Below are 18,737 nucleotides of genomic sequence, written 5' to 3' on the forward strand. Positions count from 1 at the left end.
AAACCATGAAATCTCTTGTGAGTTCCTGGAATTAGTAACACCCAACAACTTGAAATGAAAAAAGGCAGCTTGTCCAATAATCAAAGCAATTAGAAAGTTCCAAATTCAGTGGTAAATGGTGACTCAGATAATAGCACGAGGGTAGAATGATATTGATTTTCAATAATAGTACTGTAGTAGACTAGTAGCAGATAAATAACATGTCACTGCAAATATAGGCTTCGAACTGGTGAACGGCTGTAGATACCAAAAAAAAGAAGCAGCTGCTTGAGCTATAAAATAAAATTAAATCATGCAATGGCCAATGATAAATATAGCATGCACGGTTATAATACCTGCGGTATCTGCCATAATCAGGACTTCTGTGCCTGCCATAATCTGGGCTCCTCTGCCTGCCGTAATCAGGACTCCTACGCCTGTCTGGTCCATTATATCTATCATACACAGGGCTGCGTGGATGACCGTAGTCAGGACTTGGCCGCCTGCGATAGGCCGGACTCGGTGATCTGTCATAACCACCTCGTCTCGGACTGTCATAATTGTCACCCCTATCACCATCATCCCTCAGTGCATACTCCACAGACACCACCCTGTCCAGTATCTTACTGCAAACAAAATGAGACCAGAAATTCATTATTTATACATAGCATTAGCACAAGAAACCAGCAAATTCTTACCACTAGATATCGCAGTATCACAATTCACAACACTGACCTCATATTCGTACACTCAAGAGCTTTCGTAGCATCTTCTTGTGTTTCAAACTGCACAAATGCAAAGTTCCTACGAATTCGACATGAAGAACCTTCCCATAAGGTTCAAGTGCTTTTCTATATCCCGAACTCTAGTACGAATTGGGTCAAAGTTGATCACAAAGGGTTTTTGTCGGCTTCTGGTTTGCCCTTGAGCCATCACGATGACGCCCCGTTCACCCTGTAATGGTAAAACAGACAACACAGATTACATAGGACATTGTTTTAGTCTGACAAAATGACAATCATCAAGTAATACAACCGAATGCTAAAAAAATAGTACCATACCCTAGCCCATTCAACAGAGAGCCTTCGCTTTTCATAGCCAAATGGAAAATTGTCAAGTGCACGAATTGCTTCTTCAGCATCACGCTCATCCTCATAATAGACAAAAGCAAAACCTGCAACGGAACTAGTATTAGAGACATAAATAATGATGAAGTGCTTCAAGCATGTTATCCCTCACCAGAAGTACATCAGCCAAATCAGGAAATCATTTTTCCCTGTCAGGAACAAAGGAATACAACACCTGAAAATATGAGTGGGGGTCTGATGGACAAGAAGCTGTAGAGAGGCGTGGAATGATGGATAAAATCATGATTGCAATTATAAGGTTTAAATCCAAAATTCAGATCTGATATTGTGAGTGCCAAGCATGCTTCTCCATTCAGACAGCACAAGTGAATTCAGAAATAGTACATTGATGCCCTATATGCATTGAAGCTAGGCATGGCTTAATAAATTCATTGATTGATTGATTGATGGTCCCCTATGTACATTCTGATGGATGTCAAGTGTTGGGTGATGAGGTAAGTGAGTGTTGAATAATCAGGTATGAAAATGCAGAGAGCAAGCAAGCAAGAAGGTTCGCTTCCAAAAAGGAAAATTGCAGAGGTTGGCGAGCCAAAAGATAGAACCTCAACGTATTTTTCCTTAGAGAAAGTTCCTGCGTCAAAACAAACACTTAAAAATCCAGAGGATTTCCCTAAAGACATTGCACAATTTTGGTGTTTTTTTCATATATTTTCCAACAGGTTATCCGAACTAGGCAATTCAAGCCACAAAAACTACTCACATGTCCGCGCCACATCCAAAATATCGCCGTCGCAATATCTTAGGTTTCAGTGGCCTGTTTAGATCAAACATCAATCATATTTTTACAAAATGTGGTTTCTTGTGAGTGACAATCCCACTTCACAGCTCACTAATGAAAGTTACTATTAAAAAATTTTCATCATTCATTCCCTAGTCGACACAAGCAATTACCACCGATGAAATTGATCATTCAGAATGCCGCATTAAAAGATATACAAATAAATGAAAAATTGCATTTCAGCTAAACAAAATTGCAATTTGAAAGACACTAGAGCTAATACATTCAAAAAATTAAAACCTGCACTTGAGCCATTCATAACCAATCAGCAAAACTTTTTACCACATTACAGAATTAATAAAAAAAATTACCAGATTTCATGTCAACGCGGTCAATTCTTCCATACTTTGAGAACAATCGCTCCAGCTCCGATTGTCGTGTATCATACTCCAAATTCCCAGCAAAAACAGGCCTCATCTTCTTCTTTTAACCTTTATCAAACAGAAGAACTCAAAATCAGCCCAACAATTAACTAACAAAAAAAAAAAACCTAGAAACAGATAAACCAAAGAACAGAGAAATATCCAAATATCTTGAAACTTAAGAACCCTCATCGCATAGATTTTCACCTCTGCAATATTCACAAACCCTAAAATGTGAAGGGAGGAGGAAGAGGTTGGAGGAGAAAAAACACAAAAAGGCGTACTCGAAAATGGGGAAAAGCGTGGAATTTTTGGTGTGCGCCATTTTCAGCGTAGTTTGGAATAATCCAATAATCCCCAACGGGCAAGACTGCGATGGGCCTAGGATGACCCGATGAAGAGCGGGTTTTGATTGGGGGCGGGGCGGGATCGGGTTTAGGGTAATCCGCCCCGGTATTTTTCTTTTAGAAATTAGGGTTTATTTCATTCGGTGCGTCACTCTTTCTTCTTCGGTGCCTCACTCTTTCGTAAATCTCAAATTCTCAATCCTCACTCTTTCTTCCTTATGGATATCGATAACCTTTTACTGCTCGCCAATGTCGTACAGCAAGTGCAAATGTAACAGGCTGCTGGCGTAGCTGCTGACGTAGCCGACCCCGGAGAAGTCATCGATCCTGCCGGTGACAATGAGAACGCTGAAGCTGCCGCTGCCCATGGTGCCGCTGTCGGCATTCAAGCCATTGGTGTCGTCCCCGCTTCCGACGCCGTTGCCGGCCCCGGCCCCGTCGTCCCCGCCCCCGCTGGGGCCGTCGACGAAGGTGGCGACGGAGAGGACGAAGTCGCCGACGATAACGGGGAGGACGAAGGCGCCGACGGGGACGATGAGGGCGGCGAAGACGGAGACGATGAAGGAGACATGGATGACAATGATGGAGACGGCGACGGCGCAGGTGGAGGCGGCGCCGCAGGCGGAGGCGGTGCCCCGGGAGGTGGCGCCGGTGGTGATGGGGGTGACCAGAGTGAAGTCATTCAAGCAAGCTCGCCGTCTTCCTCCTCCTCCTCCGTTAATCAACTTTTCGATGGTCTGGCGAGGTTGGATTCATGTATCTCAAGTGTTGGCCAGACAGCTGTGATGACTAGGGATCATCTCCAGGTAAATGGTTTGTCTTTTATTTGTGTTTGATAAATGGTTTTGAACTGAGATTTACACATACAATATAATGCTCGTTTATTCAGTTAATAAACATTTTGTTAGTTAATCAAAAATTTAGTTTAGGTTAATCAACCGAATTGTTTTACATGACAAAACCGGTATTAACAGGAGAGTAAGAAGCCAAAACCCCAAAAGCCTTTTTAATGAACAGGTAGAGTAGAAAACTTTGCAATTCCAATTATCATGATATAAATATAACAAGATCCAATAAAGGACAAACTATGAATCCACATACTAATAGTCTAATATACAGAAGAAGATTTGATTATGGATACTAATATATAAGTTGTTACTTCCAGAAGGGCACTAGACCCCTGATAAAGCAAAGAAGCATCTAAGATTCTGAAATTAACCCTTTTCCAAAAGGACAGAATTAAAAACCAGAACAGTCCTAATAAAAAGTTGCACTAAATTCACAAATTTCAGTTAAATGATTGCAAAATTTTGTAGATGAATCAACAGTACCAAATGAATACAAGTTAGGAAGATTGGAAGCTATAATTACTTAACATCACATCAACATGATTCTAACAAAGCTACTATGAAGTATGAACAGAGAATCTGGTATTTTGTTTCAATTAGCTTTGGAGAGCACCTAGCAGTTCTTGAATTTCCTCCACATAGCTCAATCTACGTAACTAGTATAGTGCAAGTTAAACAATATACTAAAGTAATCATAAAATACAAATGCTAAATGTTTTGGGTAAAACACTTTCCTATCACAATTTCAGAGACACCAACCATTCTACATGCTTACAACCTAGTTTAACCATTCTAAATTAAAATGAACCAATATTTTTACACATTATAAACCAGTCAACCCCTAGCTGAACCAGTTCAACTATGAACCCATTTTGTATATGTTTCATACATTCTCTGATCAACCACACAAATTAACCAATTAAACCAATGAAGCAGTTCTATAGCTGCTCTGCTCAGTTTTGGTTCATTGCTTGTTTTACTGAAATCTTCCTTTACTAAGTCCAGGATTAGGCTGCATGAGTTGGAAGTCCTGCCTGTATTTTTTGCCATCACTTGAAGCAGAACTGGTATGTACTGTTTTCTTTACCATTTTTTTTTGTCTATGTCTTGTCTCGTCTCTCTAAATATCACATTGTTTCTTTTTTTTTTGCTGTTTGTTGCAGGACTATTTCTTCTTTTTGAACTACGTTGTTCCCTTTTTTTTTTTCTGTTTGTTGCAGTAGTATGTTCGGAAGGTATGAACTTCGTTTATGGTTACAATCCTAAATTAGGTTACTGTTTCTACATAGAGATCGCCTTTTCTAATCTAGAGACACTGATGAAACATTCTTTGAATGTTCTTTTTCTGGTACCAATTAGGATTGGAATGATGTTTACTACATTTTGTTACTTGAGTTTTGATTTTTATGGTTGATGTTGTCATAGAATACAATTTCTCAATTACATATCAACTAACTGATACTAAGAATGTAAGGGTGTGATAGGTTTAGATCATTTTTATTTCTATTATCAATGAAAATGAAAATAATTAATGAAAATATGATTTAAGAATTTTCAAAATATTTTCAATGAAAATATTTTTAAAAAATGACACATGAAAACGATATTTCCTTTTCAATTTTTTCTTTGAGGCAGAACGTGGTCCGAATCTCTCCAACCTTTTTCATAATTTTATTTTTTATTTTATTTAAACTCATATCCTACTTGCTTGAAAAGATCCTCTCTATTTCTAATTTTTTTTGGTCGGGGATCCTATATTTTAACTCGTATCCTACTTGCTTGAAAAGACCCTTTATTTTATTTTAACTCAACTCCTCATTCTTTTTCTATGCGGATAATTTTATTGCCTTTTTCTCTTGTGACTAAACCAAAAACTTTAATAAAAACACCCTTTTTTAATATCTGTTTTAAGTAAGTCATTAATTGAATATGATATTGCACTTATTATTGTTTATTTGGTTAAATTGTATCTCTTTACTAGAAATGCAATTAATTAATTTGGGATAATAATTTATTTTGTGTTTGATACTTTAAAAAAATAATTGTAAACTTAATAAAATATTAATTAACTAAAATTATACTTTTAATATAATTATAATTTTATATTTTAAAATTAGTTGTAAAAATATATTTTGAAAATAAACCAACCAAACATATTTTCATTGAGTTTAGCATTCGGGAATGAATTCTACATTTAAAAACCAATTGCGTTTTTTAAAATATAAAAATTTGAAAATGAATATCATTTTCAAGAAATGAAAATAGAAAATGAAAGTAGAAAATATATTAATGAAGAGATCGTTAGAGCTTCTTTTCAGCTCAATAAAATCAAATTGCACCCATAATAAGTGAGCTGAGTATTTCATTGAGTTTAGCATTCGGGAATGAATTCTACATTTAAAAACCAATTGCGTTTTTTAAATATAAAATTTGAAAATGAATATCATTTTCAAGAAATGAAAATAGAAAATGAAAGTAGAAAATATATTAATGAAGAGATCGTTAGAGCTTCTTTTCAGCTCAATAAAATCAAATTGCACCCATAATAAGTGAGCTGAGTAAGAATCTAGAAGATATCAGACTTAGTTTTTTCATAGTTTGCTATTCCTGTTCTCCAATCTCCACCTTCATAAGTCTAGTGCAAAAGTATCCCACATCATTCATTGACTGCATAAGCTAAAGTGATTTGTCAATAATCTTATTCAGTGATTTTATCTGCAATTTTTCATTTGGCTCTCCAACTGTATTTTAGTTTCAATATTCCTTCCGTTGGTGAGAAATTTGAGTTTTATTGCTTTTAAGTGCAAAGTTATGCTACTATTTTCATTTTTTTGCCCACATTTTTCCAACCAATTTCTGAACATTTGCTGCAGAATGGCCAATGTCTTTCTTGTTGTTCAAGAGGCTTGCAAATTTGTTTGAGGGTACACTTAGCATTCGCAAAGGTGGACTTTGTTGGTAAGGTATATCTTATTGCTTGCAAACTGAATTCCCCGTGGAATTAACAAAAGTGGTCTTGTGTATTATATTTATTATTGTTATTTTTTATAATATGAATTATTAATCATGTTAGACAGACCAAATTAAATAAAAAAATTAACTATAAGTCATATTAGAGTGGTAACTAGTGAAATATTATAGTAAAAAAGTGCTAAAATATATATATATATATATATTTTATGTACTTTATGGGTGTTTTATCATTTAATTTAATAACTCATTTACATTAATATGTTAAACTATTGGTTTATTCATATATTTTTTTCTTTTTATCAATACTATCTTTTATTCTCATCTTATAAGAAGCGGGAACAATCATGTTTCAATCTGTTTTTTTCTCCTTTGCTTCTAATAGTTTTTCCATCAAGAACTTTTAAATTGGGTTTCAGATAGCCTCAAGGTACATATTTTCTTTTAAATAGTTTTTAGTGTCCTATTCTAAGTTTTATCTCTACTTATCTTTTATTGTATTTTTCTTGGTCATATGATGGATGTTCTTGCTTTTTTTTCTTCAGCGTTCTCTCATGTATATTTTGATGATTTTTTTTATGAAATTCTGTGTTTGTTGTTCGTGTGAATCTTATTTTTTTTTTTTATTATTCACGCTCATGTTACTTGTTTTTTTTTTTTTATAGAGTTTGATTTGTTTGTTTGACTTTGTAGAATTTTGTTGTTGGTTCTTGTGTATGATGTTTATTAATATTTTTTATACAACGAGTTATTGATCACCATTAGAAAGACTAAATTAATAAAAAAAAAACTGTAAGGACTTGTTTGTGTGAATTTTTAAGAAAAGATATTTTTACGAGTTATCTTTTTTTAAAGATTTTTTGAAAAAGTAAAAATAATTTTATGTTTGGATATTTCATGTAACAAATATTTTTTTGTTCATTTATTATGTGAAAAACATTTTTTTAAAGAAAAAAGATCTTTTTAAAAAAAGATGTAAATTGTAGCTTCTAAAAAAAGATTTTTTTTTTATATTTTTATAGTGTTTTTATTTTTACTACTAGAATTTTGCCAAACACGCTAAAAAATAAAAAAGATATTTTTTCATTAAATTTTTTTCATCAACTTAACGGCATCCAAAGAAGCGCTAAAAGTCATGTTACAGTCATAAGTAGTCAAAGAAGACTAAAAAAGAAAAAGTACTTTATGGGCGTTTTATTATTTAATTTAATAACTCATTTACATTAATATGTTAAACTATTGGTTTATTCATATATTCTTTTCTTTTTACCAACACTATCTTTTATTCTCATCTTATAAAAAGCACAAGGAACAATCATGTTTTAATCTGTTCTTTTCTCATGTGCTTCTAATATTTTTTCAATCAAGAACTTTTAAATTGGGTTTCAGACAGTTTCAATGTACATATTTTCTTTTAAATAATTTTTAGTGTCCTATTCTAAGTTTTATCTCTACTTATCTTTTATTGTATTTTTCTTGGTCATATGATGAATGTTCTTGCTTTTTTTTTCTTCAGCGTTCTCTCATGTATATTTTGATGATTTTTTTATGAAATTCTGTGTTTGTTGTTCGTGTGAATCTTATTTTTTTTTATTATTCACGCTCATGTTACTTTTTTTTTCTAGAGTTTGATTTGTTTGTTTGACTTTGTAGAATTTTGTTGTTGGTTCTTGTGTATGAAGTTTTAATATTATTTTTTATACGAGTTATTGATCACCATTAGAAAGCCTAAATTAATTAAAAAAAACTGTAAGGACTTGTGTGGGTGAATTTTTAAGAAAAGATATTTTTACGAGTTATCTTTTTCGGCTATGGATTCCTTGCTCCTACATTTCTGTAGGTTTATCATTAACCATCATAAAAATAATTATAAAATGTACCCCTTTTTTTTTTGGAAAATTGACTAATTAGATTTTGACCCCTCAAATTATTAGTTTTTAACTTTTCTTCCTTTCTCTTTCATTTTCAGATTCAAAGACATTTAGAGAAAAGAGGTCTGCTAGGGTTTCCTCTCTTTATCAATTTCTGCTAGAATTTTCAATCTCTGTCTCTCTCTCTCTTCTTCTTCCCCTACCGGAAATCTCAATATCTTCCTCTTCCCCTTGCTGCCGCAACCTGCGCCCGCCGCTGCGCAAGACGCCGCCGCCGTCGCCGCGCAAGACGAAAAACTGAGAGATTACAGTTCTTGGAGAGCATCAACGAGACTGATTAAATCTCCTTCCGAAATAGAGTTCTGAGTTTTCTCCCTAAACCTCTCTACCAGGTTTCTTTCCTTTAAATTCATTCATTTCCTTCTTTGTCATCCTTCTTATGCAAAGTTTCATTAGATTGAACTTGTTCGAATTGGATTAGTCATTAGATTGAAGATCATGCCAAACCCCTTTAAGCTAGCCAAGAAAAGTTTCTTAATTGAATATCTTATTCTTGTTTAAATGAACTATGATTTAAATTGTTTCAATGGAACCAAATTTAGGTGCTCAACTGCTCAGAAACTATATGCATATAATCAATGAGGAAAATGCTATTTCAGATAGAATTTTTAGTTATTAGCAGAGCTAATCTTAACAATTATTTGTTATTTGTAAATTACCAGTCTATAATTAGGAGTTTTAATTTATCTTTTTATTAAATATCAAGAAAAAAATGATCTTTATAGTGATTTTTAATTCAAACAAGTACAAATATCAAATTTCCCATTGACTTGTATATAAGAAAAAATCTTTATTCAAATATATGGGTTTAACATTGTTTGATATGAATTAGCAATCTGGTATATCCAAGAAAAAATATGGCCAACAGATTATTATTTTACCAAAACAAACGAAGGAATCAAGATCTGGAATATCTCTTGGAATCATAAAATCAACGAGGCATTCTATTATTTGCTTGTTCTTAGTACTGTAATGATGCCTTGATCTATCCAATTATATTTATTTGATTATTGTCTTAGTGATAAGTTGGAATTTCTGATGAGAAACAAACAATTTGCAAACCCAGCAGCTTAGTCAGATCATGGCTTCTCCTCTCAAACTCACCTCAATGTTGCAATGCGGGTCCTTCTCAAACATCTAAAGGTCGATTGTCATTTTGTTTGACAAAAAGTTCAAGCGGGTGTGATGAAATTACTGTCAGTTCCTTCTTCTCGACAATTGACCGACATCCTTATCAAATCTTCCTCCACTCAATCGTTTGATGCTAATAAATCTTCCTAGAGAGGTCTGCTAGGGAGCACAAAATTGGGGCAATTGGTAAATTTTAAATTGCTTTTGTTACTATATTACCCTATTTGGTTGCATGTCATTGTTTTCATGTGTGTTTTATGTAGATATTAGATGTGCTTCTCTTGTAGGTTTAACTCTAATGTTATGTTTTGTGAAGCTGTTTTAGTTTCAATATTTGGAGATTGATTTCCCCATCATCAGGTAGCTTTTTCTTGCCTTGTAATGATTCAACTCTTAACCTGCAGAGAGCTTTTTTAAATTATCCTCGTTTTAGCTTTTTATTGTTATATTTCAATTTCTCTTGTCCATCCTCTCATTTCTGGATTCTTTTTCTTCTAATGTTTCATGTATTCAGTCTTCATTAGAGCTTGATCATTATTTGTATCCCGGATAAAGGTGATGAATCAGGGCCAATCATACTTTATCTGGATTTTTATATGCGGTAAGTTTATTTGTACTTTCCCTCCATTTTTCCAAATAGGTTATTAGTATTATTTTTTTTTCTTTGTTATTTTGAAGTGAAATATGTAGTTTGTGTTTTCTTTCTCTTGTTAACCTATATTCATAGGATGTGATTTGGTGGGGATGTATATGGATAGAGCAAAATCGTTGCATATTTGATAGGATAAATTATAGTTCTTTTTACTACTGAAACTATTTAGTCTTTAAGTTCAGTTGTCTGTCTGTGTGTGTAGCCAAATATAATACCCAGAAATTTGATATTGCTCCACTAGTTTTTCCTACCAGAGTTGTCTGCCTGTCATTACTATTGCTTTGATTCCTAAACCAATGTGCTGTTTTTTGACCTTTTGTGTGTGTGTGTGTGTGTGTGTGGCTATGCTTAGCCAAATATAACACCAAGAAATTTGATATTGCTCCACTAGTTTTTCCTACTGGAGTTTTCTACCTGTCATTACTATGGCTTTGATTCGTAAACCAATGTGCTGTCTTTGACCTTTTGGATGACTCTAGCTGAAAACTTGAACCACACTGCAGTATGATGTTAGCTTTTAATATCTCTACTTATGACATTTTCACTTTGCTAGATATTTGAAGCAGCAAGCATCTTTGGCAAATAGATCGTTATCCAAGTATAATTTTTTTAATACATATTTCTACAAGAAGCTTCAGGATTCTGTTTCGGTTAAGATAATATATTATCTTTATGCACATGCATAGCTGTATATTTAATTCAATCTTTGGAAAGAGCTCAAGAAGGGCAAACGAAGCATAGAAGTGCACATCATATGTGCACCATATGATATATTCAACACCTTCCAAGTACAGAAACCTTCCAACATCATCTCTGTCATATTGCTGGTCCATCATTGCCAGAGTAATACTAGCATCACTCTCTTGGGAGAGATCACCACGATGTTTTTCATCCACGCCATCTACCATGCAATCAACGTCACTGGCACTATCTGTTGTATACTCAACATCATAGGTGCTATCTGTTGTACGCCCAGCATCTGCACCTTGTCTACGACTCACTTTGGCTTCAGTCACTTTGACTTCTGTATTTTCCAATTCTTTTACCTGATCCCGGTTTTTTTCCTCATATTTGAAGATGGCAAATGCGAGTCTGGAAGACAGATCAAAGAGTCTTCATTTATTAGACTAATCTGACAATAGCAAGATCCACCAAAAAGCTAGATTTTATGCAGGTTACTCGATCACAAAACAATATACTTAAATGAATACATACCAATCCAAATTGTTCCTCCAGTAACAAGAAAGTAGGGTTCATTAAACAATGTGAACTTGTACCTGTAAATGAAAATTTAGTTATATTATCTAAACCAACAGAAGCTTCAAAAGTATGAGTTGATCAAATGGAGAACAGTCTGATAAATATGGGGAGAGGATGATCTAGGAAAGATTGAGAGAAACCTTTCTTAGTTAAAATAAATAACAAAAATTTATAGACAGAAGAGCTAGTCATGAACTAGCAAAGAAAAAAAAAAAGAAAAGTTCTGTTTTATGTTTTTTGCACATACTGCAGAGGCTCTAAGCTAATATATACCTGGCAATTATCCATAACAAACAAATACACAAGTTGATGTTTAAAAATTAAAATGTCTTCATGCTTAAACAGAGAATTACCATTCTGGTAGTGACTCATCCTGAAGAATAGGATTTTGCCATTTCTCAATGTCTTTTTCCCACCGTTTGTATTCTGTTTGGAATTTAAAACATAACAAGGTTTATAAATATTACTGACAGAATCTAAAACCACGTAGAAACATTACTTTAGAAGCATTCATATCTTTTATCCCTTTTACGGTGTGTGTAGATCATAACATATAATACTAATGCAGATAAACCATAGAAAGGAAGAATATCAACTTCAATCCAATCAGACAACATACGAGTTAATGCATCATGGGCCAAGTCCTTTGCAGCTCTCTCAGAGAGTAAAAGAATTGAAATTATTCAAACAAAAGCGCACCACAAAAAAAAAAGGTCGGCATACTACGTCTTGCTAGACATTTACTGAAAGTAATTTCATCACACCCACTTGAACTTTTTGTCAAACAAAATGACAATCGACCTTTGGATGTTTGAGAAGGACCCGCATCTGACTAAGCTGCTGGGTTTGCAAATTGTTTGTTTCTCATCAGAAATTCCAACTTATCACTAAGACAATAATCAAATAAATATAATTGGATAATGAGATCAAGACATCATTACAGTACTAAGAACAAGCAAATAACAGAATGCCTCGTTGATTTTATGATTTCAAGAGATATTCCAGATCTTGATTCCTTCGTTTGTTTTGGTAAAAATAATAATCTGTTGGCCATATTTTTTCTTGGATATACCAGATTGCTAATTCATATCAAAAGACAATGTTAAACCCATATATTTGAATAAAGATTTTTTCTTATATACAAGTCAATGGGAAATTTGATATTTGTACTTGTTTGAATTAAAAATCACTATAAAGATCATTTTTTTTCTTGATATTTAATAAAAAGATAAATTAAAACTCCTAATTATAGACTGATAATTTACAAATAACAAAATAATTTGTTAAGATTAGCTCTGTTAATAACTAAAAATTCTATCTGAAATAGCATTTTCCTCATTGATTATATATGCATAGTTCATAGTTCATTTAAACAAGAATAAGATATTCAATTAAGAAACTTTGCTTGGCTAGCTTAGAGGGGTTTGGCATGATCTTCAATCTAATGACTAATCCAATTCGAACAAGTTCAATCTAATGAAACTTTGCATAAGAAGGATGACAAAGAAGGAAATGAATGAATCTAAAGGAAAGAAACTTGGTAGTGAGGTTTAGGGAGAACACTCAGAACTCTATTTCGGAAGGAGATTTAATCAGTCTCGTTGATGCTCTCCAAGAACTGTAATCTTTCTCAGTTTTTCGTCTTGCGCGGCGGCGGGCGCAGGTTGCGGCAGCAAGGGGAAGAGGAAGATATTGAGATTTCCGGTATGGGAAGAGGAAGAGAGAGAGACAGAGATTGAAAATTCTAGCAGAAACTGATAAAGAGAGAAAACTTTAGCAGACCTCTTTTTTCTAAATGTCTTTGAATCTGAAAATGAAAGAGAAAGGAAAAAAAGTTAAGAACTAATAATTTGAAGGGTCAAAATCTAATTAGTCAATTTTTCAAAAAAAAAAAGGTACATTTTATAATTATTTTTATGATGGTTAATAATAAACCTACAAAAATGTAGGAGCAAAGAATCCATGACCTTAATTAACCACATAAGCTAAAACATGTTTTTTTTAAACTTTATCGGATCGAAAAAAAAAAGAAAGAAAGAAAATTATATAGACCAAAACATTAAAACAAATATTTTATAGATATTGAAAATTTATTTAAATAATTTTTTTCTACTATCTTTATTTTTAAATAATTGTTGTCTTACCTTTTTTTCATTAAAAAATAATCTATTTAGACTTATTTTGTATAAAAAATTTAATCGACAAAAAAAATGTTAGTTGCCTAGCAGAATTAAAATTTTTATATAAAAAAAGACTTACATATAATTCATAAAAAACGCAAAATGCCAACGCGCTAAACTTCAAATAACATATAGTCTTTCCATTTTCGGCTAGAGATTTTAAATTGGAGTTTCATTTTTACCTTTAGAAAAAAAAAAAAAAAACACAGAATATTTGTTAAAGCATTATGGGGTGAATCTTGAACCTCATCTTTTATACTTCTTATCTAGTTTTGTTTTGTAAGCATCAATGGGGGCACCCATGTCTTCTTTGTTCTTTCTCCTCCTCCTTCTACTTCTACTCCCCCTTTCTTTATCAATGGCATCAAAGCCACCACCACCAACCCCATCAGAGTGGCCACTCCAATTCCACTCCCTCATATGGTACAACAGAACCGGTGTCCTCCAGAAGGTGGACCTATGGTACGACTTCATAAATGGCAGAAACTTGAACATCATCGAAGAACAACTCACTAATCATGTGTTGTACGATGTTGAGTGGGACAATGGCACCTCCTTCTACTACACTCTTGATCCTTATCAGAGAGAGTGTGATGTGAAGCATTTCCCTGTTGGGATTCTGAGGCCAAATTGGCTTCATGGTGCTACTTATTTGGGTCAGAGGATGGTTGATAACTTTCTTTGCAATGTTTGGGAGAAGGTTCATTTCATTCGCTATTATGAGCATGTTGCAACTAAAAGGCCTGTTAAATGGGTCTTCTTTGAAGGTACATTGCTATTACCACAATTCATGTTTCCATTGGATTTTAATCATTCTCAGATATTGATTTCATGGGTATAATCTAAAATGTTAAACTATGATTTCAAAGGGTGTATCTAACAAAATCCCTAGTATTTTGTTGGCTAGATTTTCAGTAAAATAGCTTAGATTTTTATTAGTAAAGATGGAAACATTTTTTTCTATAGTATCTTTCAATATAGTAGGTTACAAATTAATTTATTATAAATTTGAGTTTTATTTAAAAGTTGATGTTAATTAATAAATTACTACATATACAATAAGCTAAATTTATCCGAGTAGTAAGTGAATTGAATTCATTTAAGTAGACCTAATATATGCATTTATTTTTGTTGAGAGACTCACCCGCCATAATTAGATGTGCGGTTCTTATAGAATCCGCATATTAGTTGGGTGAAACTTTAAGACGATATTAAGTCGGTGAGTGAATTGATTACTCCACCCATCAAAATACTTAAAGCCTTGCAATAACAAATTGCAGTTATGTGAAATTATGAAAGTAGTGTATTTGCTAGGGGTGTTTAAAAAATAACAAAATGTGGTTAATCGGTTAAAAAATCATAACCACATTTTGGTTAATTAGTTTAATAAAACAATTTAAAAATTATATTCATATTTTTTAGAATTAGTTAATCAAAACTAAATTTTAAAAAATCGGTTTTTAATCGGTTAACAAAACCAAAACCAAATTAAAACTAAAACCTAAATCAAAACCTAATTTTAAATTCACTCTTCGTCTTCGATACTTCGACAAAAGAAAATGAAAGCAAACTACAGGATTTTGTCGAACTATCGAAGACGAAGAGTGAATTTAAAATTAGGTTTTGATTTAGGTTTTAGTTTTAATTTGGTTTTGGTTTTGGTTAATCGGTTAAAAATCATTTTTTTTTAATTTGATTTTGGTTAACCAATTCTAAAAAATATGGATATGATTTTTGTTCATACCCAGGCCCAATGATAAAGGCCCAGGATCAAGCAAAGGACCTAACCCAAAAGATTGGGTCTTACCAGTACCAATCTTCGTATATGAAGTCGGTACTCACCACGACCTGTTCTAAAGAAGTCGGGCACGAGATTAGCTGGCGGATAAACACTCATTTAAATGAGTAACTACCCCTAGAATCTCTCTAACCACTTCCACGAGCCATATCTTAACCTCCCTAAGATAATTGGACGGTTAACACCCTAAAAATATGGCACTACTCCAACGGTGGTTATTGGTTCACCACTATAAATACACTGACACCCCTCATGTATCTCTAAGCCCAATACTCTCTAGACCTGCTCATACTCTTGCTAACTTAGGCATCGGAGTGTCTTTGCAGGTACCACCCCCATCTCCTCGTACAAACAAGTCGGACGGAGCCTCCCGAATTGCAGATCCATTCGGAGTTCTCCTCCTTCACACATTTGGGCCATCCAACGCCATCCAGTCCATTAATCTCCGGTTACCCACCGTAACAATTTTTAAATTATTTTATTAAATTGGTTAACCAATATGTGGTTATGATTTTTTAATCGGTTAATCACATTTTGGTTTTTTTTGAACACCCCTAGAAGAGATTAGACTTACTAAGTTAATTGTTGATGGGGGTAGCTTTCCCTAAATGAGAATTTCGGGTTCTTTTCTTTGATGCTCATTCTTTGCTGTTTCTTTTAGTCTTGCAATGTATGATAAATTTGTCAAAAATTTATGCCCACTAATTTATGATATTATACACCTTGTCTTGTCCATATTTCCAGCTGTAATTCCTGAATTTAGGAATTGTTCGCATTTTTCTTTGTGTATGCACTTTGTGCAAGTTGACCCAGAAATGATTCTCATTATTAATCATGATAGATTAAACAGGGAATGCTCTTAGGACCATTTTTTTTCTTTTATCACCCTATTAGTTTGTTTTACTAACTATTTTTCTACCCAATATTTAATGTTTTACTTCCATTATCTTTAATAGGTGTATGTGATAAGTATTGCTACCAAAAATTTAGAAAAGTAATTATAATTTATAATGGAAGGAATTTTATTATTTACAAATGTTACTTGTATTATTTAGAAAGAAAAAAATTAATTTTTAGATTAAAAAAAAAATTAAAATAAAAAAGGTAAAAAATTTGAATTTTTATACGTAAAAAAATTAATTTTTATATAAAAATTGATTTTTGAGTATAAAGACCAATTTTTTAGTATAAAAACTAATTTTTTAATGTAAAAATTGATTTTTTAATATAAAAACTGATTTTCAGTATTAAAATCAGTTTTTTGATATAAACCGATTTTTTTATATAAAAATCGATTAATTTTTTAAAATTGGTTTTTATTTTAATAACCGATTAAAAACTGATTTTGAATTTTATTAATCGGTTAATAACTGATTTTATCATATAAAATCAATTTAATTAATTCATCAATACTATATTTTTAGTTAATCAAAAAATTGGTTTGATTTTTAAATTAATCAAACCATAAACACCTAGTATTTGCTCGGAACCACTGATTGTTAAATATGATGCTAAAGTATGGTTGGTGACACTACTACAGGTCCACCGGGGTACACTGCACATGTGATGACATTTGAGGTTGGTGCAGTTCTTGATGATCCAAATTGGCAAGCTCCAGTTTACTGTTTCACTGACGAGGCTAAGAAGGAAAATCCCAATCCCAAGATTGCTTCTCTCCAGAGTTTGATCATGACATGGATACCCTTTTGGAAAACGGCAACTATGTAATAGTTAGTAAAATGCTTAATTACATTGTGTTTTAGGATTTGTTTCCTTTGTGTTGTTTTTTTTTAATTGATGTTTTCGGCAAAAATATGAAATATAAAATGCACCGCATGTACGTGAATGCAATCTATTTTTTAGGAGTAAACACTAAATTAAAAAAGATTCTGACATCAATAAAATAGTACTTAAATTTTATTATTAATAAAATAGTTTTAGAATAATCTTAAAATTTGACAAGCTAGTCATATCCCATAAAAATACTGCTAAACTCACTATAATATATATCTACGTAAAATTTTTAATTAATTAACTAAATCTCACTTGAAAGATCTAACTCCATAACCTAATTTCTTTTTTTGATGTACTGTTTGCTTTTTCATTCCGAAACGAGCCAAAACAGCACCTCAACCTTCCCACTCTCATAGAATCGTTGTCGCCAATATTGCGTAGTCGTCGTCTCACCGCCAGATCCTCTGTATCCGTTAGTTCCTGTGTCATCTGTTATCAATTTGTGCTTCATAGTGGCTCACTTCTCTCCGTGCAGTCAACCATAAGAAACACACATAACAGTAGCATCTCATCGTTGAAAAACTTTCTATGTTAGTGAATGTGAATTTTCTGTTGTTGAAACAGAAACAGCAACAACGATCTCCTCAATAGCCTAAAGGGCTTTGGCACCATCATCATCAATAGATGAAACAACCACTACCTTTTTTTAACTTCAACCACTACGATTTCGTTCACTTCTTCTCCCCCAATATCATCTTTGTCTGTTTTCCGGGCAGGTTTAAGTTCGAATTCAATTTTTTTTTTCTTTCTTTTCACTTTCTTTCTTAGCAGTTTCATCTTCTTCAAGCTTGTGTTGTTACTTGGATTGGTTAGAAACAGAGAAATGGTGGTTATTAAAAGAGCTTTTTGAACGAGGCTCTTGAGTTATTGTATATAAATCTATTTGCTTTTTCTTTTAAATGAACTTTATTGTTATTAATCTTCTTTAATTGTAAATTAATCTAAAATTGGCAATTTTTAGTAATTTGAATTTTTGAACTGATGGGTTTTTTTAACCTATAAATTTGGAGTAATTAGAATCTATGAAAAATTTTTAATCTATAATCTACTGATTAGAAGTTTAGAAAAATTTTTTAAATTTAGAATAATTTTAGAGGATTTCAAAGAGCGAGAGAATGCGATGGAGAGGATAGAGTACATTAGGAAGGGGGGTTTGGAAAAATTAGGGTAAATTTGGTGTGATTTGGAGAATTTTTATTTATTGTTGTCTTAATTTAATTATTAATTACACCTAAGTAATTAGTTTAGGGATATTGTCATTTCAGCAAAATATAGTGGTCAATTTAGCAGTATTTTTGTTGGAAATGTGTTACAGCGAGTTTGGGGATACGTTTGTCAAATTTTAAAATTATTTAAAGATTATTTTATCAATAACAAAAGTCAAATACCATTTTATTAACGTCAAAATCTTTTAAATACTAATATATATATATATATATATATATATATATGATTGAGTTTAATCATTGATGATGTGTAAGTAGTTTGTTTTAATAATAAAAGAAAATAGGTCTTCATCATAACAGTTTTAAACATATTAGTTAAGAAGTTTAACATAA

General features: G+C 32.6%; 1 protein-coding gene, 2 long non-coding RNA genes and 1 pseudogene across 7 annotated transcripts; 3 read left to right on the top strand and 1 right to left on the bottom strand.

The window, feature by feature from the left end:
• Window positions 1-203: 203 nt before the first annotated feature.
• LOC130946184 (serine/arginine-rich splicing factor RS31-like) lies at window positions 204-2,598 on the bottom strand (annotated as a pseudogene).
• Window positions 2,599-2,755: 157 nt separating this feature from the next.
• LOC130945210 (uncharacterized) lies at window positions 2,756-6,413 on the top strand. The gene is made up of 4 exons (XR_009072195.1): window positions 2,756-3,420; window positions 4,468-4,529; window positions 4,626-4,697; window positions 6,336-6,413. It is a non-coding gene; the product is annotated as an uncharacterized LOC130945210 (long non-coding RNA).
• A 1,992-nt stretch (window positions 6,414-8,405) lies between these two features.
• On the top strand, window positions 8,406-12,188 carry LOC130946919 (uncharacterized). Of its 3 annotated transcripts, none has more exons than XR_009072391.1 (3): window positions 8,406-8,695; window positions 9,383-10,095; window positions 10,700-12,188. It is a non-coding gene; the product is annotated as an uncharacterized LOC130946919 (long non-coding RNA). The 3 variants fall into 3 exon arrangements; XR_009072389.1 differs by having other exon boundaries at window positions 9,430-10,095; XR_009072392.1 differs by having other exon boundaries at window positions 9,433-10,095.
• A 1,585-nt stretch (window positions 12,189-13,773) lies between these two features.
• On the top strand, window positions 13,774-17,283 carry LOC130946397 (uncharacterized protein At4g14100-like). 3 transcript variants are annotated; one of them, XM_057875132.1, is made up of 3 exons: window positions 13,774-14,353; window positions 15,711-15,842; window positions 16,925-17,080. In XM_057875132.1, exons 1-2 carry the CDS (start codon window positions 13,876-13,878, stop codon window positions 15,824-15,826), a joined length of 594 nt encoding a protein of 197 aa, XP_057731115.1. In that variant the 5' UTR covers window positions 13,774-13,875; the 3' UTR covers window positions 15,827-15,842; window positions 16,925-17,080. The 3 variants fall into 3 exon arrangements, with proteins under 3 accessions (XP_057731115.1, XP_057731114.1, XP_057731113.1); XM_057875131.1 differs by having other exon boundaries at window positions 13,775-14,353; window positions 15,711-15,832; window positions 16,925-17,145; XM_057875130.1 differs by lacking the exon at window positions 15,711-15,842 and having other exon boundaries at window positions 13,777-14,353; window positions 16,925-17,283.
• Window positions 17,284-18,737: the final 1,454 nt, after the last annotated feature.

This window comes from Arachis stenosperma, chromosome 8 (genome assembly GCF_014773155.1).
Source record: "Arachis stenosperma cultivar V10309 chromosome 8, arast.V10309.gnm1.PFL2, whole genome shotgun sequence".
Taxonomy (NCBI): Eukaryota; Viridiplantae; Streptophyta; class Magnoliopsida; order Fabales; family Fabaceae; genus Arachis; species Arachis stenosperma.